The sequence below is a fragment of the Olea europaea genome, chromosome 12, assembly GCF_002742605.1.
Source record: "Olea europaea var. sylvestris chromosome 12, O_europaea_v1, whole genome shotgun sequence".
Taxonomy (NCBI): Eukaryota; Viridiplantae; Streptophyta; class Magnoliopsida; order Lamiales; family Oleaceae; genus Olea; species Olea europaea.
Genome location: NC_036248.1, coordinates 4,895,921 through 4,905,891, shown reverse-complemented (window position 1 = coordinate 4,905,891; position 9,971 = coordinate 4,895,921). Strand labels below are relative to the sequence as shown.

Genomic DNA, 9,971 nt, shown 5'->3' with positions numbered 1-9,971 from the left:
GAATGAAGGAAGGGGGGGGGGGGGGGGGGGGAGTTGAAAAAAAAAGAAATGATTAACCAACAAATTGAGTCAAACCAAGAAATGAAAAAAATAAAATAAAATTATATATATGTATATGTATATATCGAAAAGACAAGTCCTCACTCAACAAGAAAGAATAGTTACAATACAACAATTCTTATCAATAGTCGAACCTCATATCCATTACATAACAAATACAAGAAAGAAATTAGAGAAGAGAACGGAATACAAATACAATGCATGACAACACAAATACACAATACCAAAAAGAACAGTCCAAACTGCGGGTAACCACCTTAATGTAGAATTCTATCAAAGTTAAAAATATTTTTCAAATTGGTTTAATACCAAACGTATATCACCTTGACATTGCATTCACTTCCTAGTTTAACTATCAGTAACCCATTATCGACATCATATGTAAATTCTTCTTTCTTCCCGTCTACAGTGCAATAGCTCGGTTTCCTGCTAGAATAGGCTCCAAAACGGCCACAACCTCGTACATCAACTCTTACTTTGCATCCCGAAGAATCCGGACAGGATAGATTTTCAGTCGCACCCCCAGAGTTGTACATATCAATCAATCCCAGCGGGGCTAAGTGAATATTTTCATTCAAAATCTGTAATTTGATACTCATTAGTACCCATGAATGCACAGGTTAACTCTGTTAACGAATGAGTTGCCAGTTTACGTACCCGTATTGGAGAGATGGTAAATATTTCGCATTCAAGGGTAAGCAGGGACACTTCGAGCCTACCTTCTTTCGGAGTTTTAGAAAGAGATCCTATGGCACGAGAATGTAAACTGTTAATATAGTACGTAATAATATCAAATAAGAGAAAGAAATTAAAGTGTTGTCTATTACGATCTAATACAACAATACCAACATGCACTTAATAGATAATGAACCTACCGGAATGGAAAGCATAGACAGCACAATCTCCGCTCCAATTTTCACCAGCAACTTCACCAAGGAAATGAACGTCAAGAGGACTCACATGGCCCGATAAGACGAGAGATTTAAACACGTTTTTCGATCCCTCTTTCAGTGGCCACTTTCCAGCCCCTTGGCAGTTGAAAACACCAATCACTCCAGACAACTTATTTAAGTTCCAAATTTTCAGTAAGCTGCAGAAATCCATGGAGTTTAGATCATACAATGTAACATGCTCCAGAATTCAATATTCAACTTTTTCCCCATCGTGTTACCTTTTCCCATCCATTACCGGGTCGACAAACAAGCAATCCTGAGTAGGCCGACCAGCATATTTAGCTCTCAAGATTGAGCCATCAGGCAACACCAACTTCTTGAGTAATTTAAAGTCGTGTTCGGTCGCCTTGTCACTGTAATAGTCATTGATATCCCCCAAAAATGTTGATTTTTATAACAAGATGCAGATAAAAAAAGAATGTCTTCAATTCATAAGTTACCTAGCGTACACTGCACATCCACCCACTGCTCGTGCTGCACCGTGGAACTCAGCTGTGTTATGATGGCTCTAAAACAATACAAAATGCGCATTCTCAGTTCGTAAGAACTTACATTTATGGGGTGTTTGATAGGCATTTTTATGCAAAAATGTATTTTAGAATAGTAAATTGATGTAAAATGTGTGGTTGAAAAATAAGGAAATTTTTTTGATTTACGTGTAATATTATTTTAATAAAGAATATGTAATTGAAAAGAAGATAGAGAAAAATGCATTTTGAAGAAAATGGCTACCAAACGGGGTGTTAATTTGAGGTGATGATATCTCCAAATTGGTTGAGAACATAAGCAGCAAAACAAAATCAGCCTTGTCCATTAAATCTTTCTTACATGTTCTGTAAATTGCAACTTTTAGGGAAAAATTAACTGTGGTAGTGCTTAATGTAGTTATGTTTTATCTGGTAGCAGAGAACAAAGAGGCCCTTGAGTTCATGTCTTGTTGCCCTCCCATTTAAAAAGCTAGAGTCCTCGTGAAAAAAGAATTTGGCGTGCTCGTGAAGGGACATGTTGAAGATATCATTTAAATATATGGAAAAAGCTGATTGTACAGCATTTCTTTTACGATTTTTTTCACAGCCTCCTCACAAAGGTGAGGTCCGCAATTATTTTAATTACGGACCCCACATATTGCATGTGTGTGCTATAGACCATGCTATGAAAATTGATGTACCCATAGCATGTTTCTAAATACATATATTAATCGTCTTATAATACTTCAAAATTTTAGATGAGGTTGTTCAATATAAGTGGCCTCTGTGGACAATGCAGTTCTTGAATCCATACCTGAAACATGTCCCAATCTGGCACCGTAATCTCCCCTAGAAGAAGGCTATTATAAGCCACTGAAGCAATATGTAAAGTCTGATACATAGGTTCCCACGGCATGAAATCTTCTGATGCTCTTGCAGTTGCACATCTCTTTGAGCTGAAAAAATTACAATCAATCAGTAACTTTGCCCCAACTTCATGAAAATGGCTGATCAAGGTCAGAAAAAAGAAGCCTTCGAACCTGTAAATGGAGTCAGAGTTGTGACACATGCAGCAAATCACATTATTTTCTTTAAAATTTCTTGCGACGGAATCCTCGAGTGCTTCTTGATATTTTCTAGTGAGGACGACTCGTCCACCATAGCCCGTGCCTAGTGCCTCTATGACATTTTGGACGTCCACCTTGACTCCGTCAATACCACAATGTGAGAGGTAGCTATGGAGATCAATATAGAAGTCATAAATTTTCTGTGGATCGACTAAGCCGATTCCGTATTTTTCCAAACTTTCCATGGCTATATCTCGAAGATTTCCAACATTGCCGGGAGACTGTACAGGATATGATATCTTTGGATTGTACTTTTTCATTTTCTCTGATGATGGAGAGAGTCCTCCCCAATAACCAACCAAGGCATGCCAAACGTAAACAAATCTACATGAATCAATAATGTTAAAAGTTTTCAGCAAGGAAACCATTGCGAAGAAAACAACTTTCAAAACTAAATCATACTTCAGTCCATATTTTTCTTTAATGAATTCCACAAACTCGTGCAGATCAGTGCACAAGTCTGCTCCTAAGCCTAAAAACTTGCTGTTTTCCTTGATGTCCATTAATCTACTAGCAAACCTGCATGTTACCAGAAAATACAACAAAGTTAAAAAGGAAAGGGGGAAAAACAACATTTTCTTAAAGAGCCATCAGTCTATGAAAAGGATTTACTTACTCTGTTCCTCGAATAAATGGTTCCCCCTCCTTCTGGAATTCGTTAAATGTATCTTGCCATCCGTCATCAATTATCAAGAACTTCGGAGGGCAACCTCCTTCTATAAATCTGTTAGAAAGCATATATATTCAATATAATGGATAATGACATGTAAGGTAGAGAAGATTGGACAATAGTGAACAATATTATGAAAGAAAAGGAAGCCATAATATTAAGTTGAGTCGAGCACTGCATGCCAAATATGTACTCGTAGTGTAATTTTATTAATCTTAGACCCTCTTGAGGTACCTTTCAAGACCTTCTTTAATTCCCCGTGGATTAACGTCTTTATAGAAAGCATCCCACGTGCACCATCCAAACCAGTCTAAATGTACAGGTTTCTACAAATCGAAGCAAGTGATTCAGATTAAAACAATATTTCATATCACGACTACTACGACCCAGTTAAAATTTCTGAAGTTCATACCTTTTTGTGTTCAATATGAGTAAAAGTACCCATGTGCTTCTCGAGTATCCTGCACACAGAAACATTTTATGAGAAGTCACTATGCAAATTCGCCCTTTTTAAGCAATTAAGTTTCTAAGTAGAAATAGGTATCTAATTTTATATTCAAACTTTGCATACTTGAAGGAGTTCTTGATGAGTTCAAATGGGTCCTCCCCAGAATTTATGAGGACTGCTTCTGATACCCGAGTAGTTTGGACATAAGCATCCCCTGAAGCAAAAATGCGATAAAAATATTCCAAGATAAGTGCTAAAGTACCAGTCTTTAGGCCAAATATTCAGTGTGCTGATGGTATTAGAAAAGAGTCAACTTACCACTTTCAACGCAGAGCTCAAGCTCATTTGCAGGCGTCCCTAGCAAGGATGCTCTGAATTGTCCTTCCAGTAAGGGCAATAACAAGATATAGAAAGTGTTGTCCAAAGATTGTCGTGCAGAATCAACATCATATACTGCAGACTCTTCCTTCACTTCCAACAGAAGCATCTGAGTTTCGATTGGGATTTCACTTCCCGATTTCCCAACACGTGGTATCATCCACCAAATTTTGTGTCTGAAGAGACACAAAAACTTGCATTCCCTGCAATTCCCATATGCCATCAGTGATGACTTTTTGGAAAATTAGTATGGTGTAAACTTCCATTAAACCATCTAAAAATGCATCCTGATGAGTCAACGTGTACAGAAATGATCTCCTGCCCATATGCCACGTCACTGGTGGACAACATCTCTCCTGTCCACTAGGGCAGGAGATCACTTTTGTAATCATATAGGCAGCTATACTATCTTTCCAGAATCCCACTAGCATATCCACTTATCCATCGCATCTATTTATTATAATTTAAATCGTTCAAATTATCCAATGAAATTCAGGTTTTATTTTATTTTTTAAGAAATAAAAACAATAATTAACATAGAACCAATTGTACTTTGATCACTTTCCTGTTGATCCTGGTACCTCGTACTCAGAGCAGCCCATAAATGGAAATCTTCCATTGTATAAAACAAAAACTCAAAATATTTTCTCAATTTCTTAAGATTTTGAACTCACTGAAGAACTCCAAGAGAGAAAACATGTCTCGAACTGGGTACACATGAACTTGCACCAAGAAAAGCAGCAGATGAACAGGATGAAGAACCAGCAGCAGTTAAAGGATAAACAGTGACTTCTGACGGAACTCCAGACAACAAAACTTTCCCATTGATCATAAGAGAACGGTCTTTAATGCATGGAATGGCTGTGACAGTCATTTTAGCCCCAGTTTCTGATCGATCACTTTTACTACTTCCAGACCAGCAATTACGCAGATTCTTGGCGTGAACAGTAGGTTGAGAGTGAAATTTTTTTATTGGCGTGAAGTTAATAACTGAAAGAGGATTCTGTGAATGTGATGGTGAAGGATAAGTATAGAAAGGGTTGGTGTGTGACTTTACAAACCGCTTGAAGATTGTTCTGGTACCGTGTAGAGTAATCCTTGTTTGTGTAAAATAATATAGTCCTGTTGAAGATGACGCCATAGGTAGAAATAGAAACATTTGGATGTGTAGAGAGAGACCCATTAGAAAATGGCTTTCAAAGACTTGACCAGATCTTCATATTTCAATGTCTTTTACCCCTATTTTACCCCTATTACCTGAAAATAAAAATAGGAGAATAATATTTTTTTTAAAAATGAGTGATTAAAAAAAAATGTAAAATTTTTAATTTATGTGTAATATTATTTTATGAAAAATTGTGTAATTAAAAATATGAGAGAGAAAAATAAAATGTAATATAATTTAATTTAATGGGGATCAAACAGGGGCTTATTTTCTTGGTTTGGGTTGGGAGTGACAATTATCTAGAGAGGCTAATAGAGAAAATAAGGCCCATGTTTGATCCCCATTAAATTAAATTACATTACATTTCATTTTTCTCTCTCCTATTTTTAACTAAACAATCTTCCATAAAATAATATTACATGTAAATCAAAAAATTTTCCTTCTTTTTCAACTACTCATTTTTCTAAAAATTACTATTCCCCTCATTTTCATTTTCAAGTAATGGGAATCAAACAGGGACATTATTTTCAGCCTATGTTTGGGTTTAATTTTTGAACCTTGCTACATGTACACTATAGTTTACACTTTATTTTACACTTTGTCACGTGTCATTATCATATTGGACAGTTTAAATTTCAAACAATGTTTTCATCTAATTGACACTTGATAACAATGCAAGTGTCAATTAAAGTGTCAAAAATCAGTATTCAAATAACAAAGTTCTTAATTTTTTTTTGCTAAAAGTCACTTATCTAAAAATAAATGATGAATAAACAAATCATATTTATGGGCTCTACACGATATCATTAAAATTAAAGTTCGATTTTGAAAAGAAACACTTTTAGTTAAAAAACGAAAGTCAGACGTAGAAATTAATTGTTTATTTTATGGGATACATTAGCACATTTTGAGGAGGATGATTATTTTGACAAAACGTTCGCATAATATTCTTTTCTTTCTCTTAAACTCACATCCACTTCACTTTTGTAACTTTAACTTTACGATCAATTACTGAAGGTGAGGACACAATTTCCCTCCTAATTTTTTTTCTTTTGCTTGTCAACAAATATTCCATCTTTTATTTTCGACGTTTTAGCCATACTACTCAACTACTTTTGAGCTCACGTGTTGTTTGAAATGAAGGGTGACATTGTTTTGGGAACCATCATCGGTTCCCTGAAATTGTTGTTAGTAATTGGTTCAATTCGGTTCTCATCGAAAAATTGAATCAAACCAAACCATATATGGATATTTTTATGATCAATATTCACTTTAATATTTGAATAAGTAAAATTTGGTTATATGCATTCAAACATGTTAGTTTACCATGTTTTGTTTGTTCAAAGAATTTGTTTAGTAACTATTTGAATTATCAAAATAATTTGTTATTTTGAAACTATATACTAAATCATGTCTATGAAAAACTTGGTTGAGTCGAGTACTCGAACACAATCGAGTTGGTCGAGTCTTTAACTCTTGATTCTATCGGTTGCGCAAATTTTTCAGTCCTTTCACAATTGAAATGCTAAAAGGTGCCCAACCAAGTTTGAATCATCAAAATCATTTCATACATTTGCTTATGAATTTTATATAAAACTTGGTACAATAAACTACGCGACAAAGATAATGTATTATATTTTAAGCTATGGTCACCATGCTGGAAATATAAATCTTATTTAAAACTCTCCGAAAACAATTAATTCCACCGAACAGAAGAATATTTTAAATAGAGATTTGATGGCTTGTAGTCTAGAATTGTAGACTGTTAATAGAAGGTTCAAGAAGATTCATAAAACTGACAAAATGCTAAGTTGCAGAGTCGACAATATTGGACAAGATAATGGATAAATTTGTCAGGAACCACATCTTCCTTGATCACATTCAACGCGAGATAACATTGAACTGAACAACTAAATTAAAATTTCATCAATTCGACTCTTCCTTAAGTACATAATTTTCGACTAAATAATGACATTCAGTACATCACGCACAAACAAAAACTCCAAATACAAAACTGTGATCCAAACAAAAATACGCATTCAAAAGGCGAGCTACAAAAAGTTCGGTTTCCATAATCATAAAGAGATATCTTTACCAAAGAGTTCGGTTATTCCCTTCGCAGGGTCTTTCTGTTTAACAATCGACTCCCCAACCAGCACCTGTAGAAATCGCAAGGAAATATTGTCAGTTCTAATTTGCATAAATTGAAAATGTGTTATCCATAAGAGCTGAGCCCAAGCTGTACATACTGAAATCCATGTCCAGACAGATATGACAAAAAACTCTTAATTGTAATGAACTTCATTTGTGGGCAAGTGTTGAATGTCATGGCAACCAGTTGTACATGAATCATTTAAAAGCCCTGTTTAAATGTGCATGTCAACAAGCTTACTCGGGAGGACTATTTACAACTTAGCAATGCTTTTTAACCCCGAGTCGAGCATTGACCCAATAAAGGTAAAGAGTCGAGGGTCAAAAATTCGGCCAGACTTGAAGCAGATGTCTAAATATTAATAAATAAAGAAATACAGACACACACAACTATATCAATAACCAAAAATTGAGGTTCAATAATGTTAATAATATTCATAATATAATACAGGAAGATATATATTTCAAGGTTGGATCACTCCTTAACAAACTTTTTTTTTTTTTTCCTTTTTCTAGAAAAAATGAAGAAATGCAACCAAGAATCCAATCAACCAATGCCCAATTCAATTAACCGTCCGCTTGTTGACCAGGTTCATCCAATTTTGTAAGAGATGGTTCTAAGCTCCTATTTGCCTCCCTTTAAAAGAACTCTTTAATTCTCATATTCATTTTCAACCATACATTCACACAATAAAATATTTTGCACATAAATTCAAAATTTTTCCCTACTTTATAACCACGCATTCTTCAAAAATCACTATTGAAAACATCAATTTTTTCCTCAATAATGGCCATCAAACATGGGCTAAATCTATAATCGATCTGATTCCTAGGATTCCCCTTTTTTGGGTAGAATAGATTGGGTCAATCTGATTTTCGAGAAACAGCTATTTAATTGAGAGAATCAAATGAAACAAAACTGCAAGATAAGTTGGTTGTTTCTTAAAGTGTTGTCCTTTAAAAATAATTATTAGGAGTTCCGAATATAAGATAACAAATGATTGAACAGATGGGTATAATTCCCCAAAAAGATTTTCAACCAGCTGAACAAATTTACTAATCATTACTACTTACAGCTTTAACACCAGCTTCTTGTACATAGGAAATATCAGCTGGGGTGAAAAGTCCAGATTCCCCAACCACCTGAAGAATTTGAATTTTAGAGGTACACGATATTATCAAGTTGGAAATGATGTAGATTGTACATAATACACTAAGAAAGGAAAAAGAGATGATAAATATTTGGCTGAGCTTAAAATAAATAAAAGTTGCTTTTCATAATAACTTTTTGTTTCCAAACATTTTTGGATATGTTACATTGTCTTACTTTTTAAGTTTAAAAAGTACTTATTATAAAAATAAAAAATAAAAAATAAAAAGTCAAAATATATAACTTTTCATTTTTTACTTGAACCAATTCATAAAAAATTTACTTAAAGGTACGCATTATAAAAACAATTGGGTCAAAATAAATAACTTGCTCATTTTTAACTTGAACCAATTCATAAAAAATTTACTTAAAGCTTACTCAACACTTATAAGTAAACCTTTTAAGCTTAGCCAAACAAGATCCGTGTACTGATGATGCTAGGATAGTCTACTCACTGTTATGCCTTTCTGACGGATCCTTTCACCACGGTCCCCTTCCAGAAGCTTTTTGGTGTTACTAATATCGACCTTAAATGTTTCTGCAAATTCCCGAGGTAAATTAACAACAAAAATGTGCTAAAACCATAAAATGGAGGCCAAGTAAGTAAGTAAATACTTGGTCAACATACAATGAAGTTTCATGTTAGTTATCAAATTTTGTTCTGAAGTGGCTACTAAAGTTCCTTTTTTTTTTTGGGCACTTAGGTAAATTCTGATCATTTTTCTGACCAAATGTATGACATGGAAGACCTCCATATTAATGCCACCGTTAGATGGTCATCTGCTGTGTCACATATTCCATCAGAGAAAGTAAGGGATGTTATTATGTAGCCAAACTGAACTAAGAAAACCAATTCACGCGACCACTTTAAAACAATAAAGTTTCGTGACTAACATGAAACTTGACTGTAAGTTGAGTGACAGTGTCTTTAACCCAAAATACTTCATGTAGGTGCAGTATTAGGGGATAACGTTACACAATTAATTGAAGCCAGAAAGTACCAAGGTCACGATTATTGATGCCAACAAGCTCAATCCCATCTATTTGGAGGACACGATCCATCTCTTTCTCATCATGTACCTAGACGATGAAGTACCAGAAGAGAGGTCAAAAGTGGCAATTCAGATGATAACCTATCATTTCACTCAGCCTCATAAGGTTTAACTAGGGCTGAGCAAATCTCCCGAACCGACCGAACCGGACCGAACCCGACGGTTCTTGTCAAATTAAATACCCAAACGGGTATCTGAATTGAGAACCAACGGGTACGATTCGGTTCTCGGTTCTAGACCAAGAACCGAAGAACTGAATAAGAACCGAATCTTTCTAATTTTTTTTTATATTGAGTAAATCAAATTAAAAAAATTAACAAATTAACAATTTCTAAATCCAAATTTTTGGC

General features: G+C 34.6%; 1 protein-coding gene and 1 pseudogene across 2 annotated transcripts; both read right to left on the bottom strand.

Moving 5' to 3' along the window:
- Nucleotides 1-140: 140 nt before the first annotated feature.
- LOC111405307 (probable galactinol--sucrose galactosyltransferase 2) lies at nt 141-5,275 on the bottom strand. 2 transcript variants are annotated; one of them, XM_023034133.1, is made up of 14 exons: nt 4,778-5,275; nt 4,044-4,306; nt 3,849-3,939; nt 3,690-3,738; nt 3,512-3,603; nt 3,224-3,331; nt 3,010-3,126; nt 2,521-2,931; nt 2,295-2,436; nt 1,454-1,521; nt 1,232-1,366; nt 936-1,150; nt 718-806; nt 141-641 (listed from the first exon to the last, which is right to left on the bottom strand). In XM_023034133.1, the coding sequence occupies exons 1-14, from the start codon at nt 5,260-5,262 to the stop codon at nt 363-365; spliced, it is 2,544 nt and encodes an 847-aa protein (XP_022889901.1). In that variant the 5' UTR covers nt 5,263-5,275; the 3' UTR covers nt 141-362. The 2 variants fall into 2 exon arrangements, with proteins under 2 accessions (XP_022889901.1, XP_022889900.1); XM_023034132.1 differs by having other exon boundaries at nt 2,521-3,126.
- Nucleotides 5,276-7,109: 1,834 nt separating this feature from the next.
- The window catches only part of LOC111406470, a 5,622-nt pseudogene continuing 2,760 nt past the window's right edge, over nt 7,110-9,971 (bottom strand).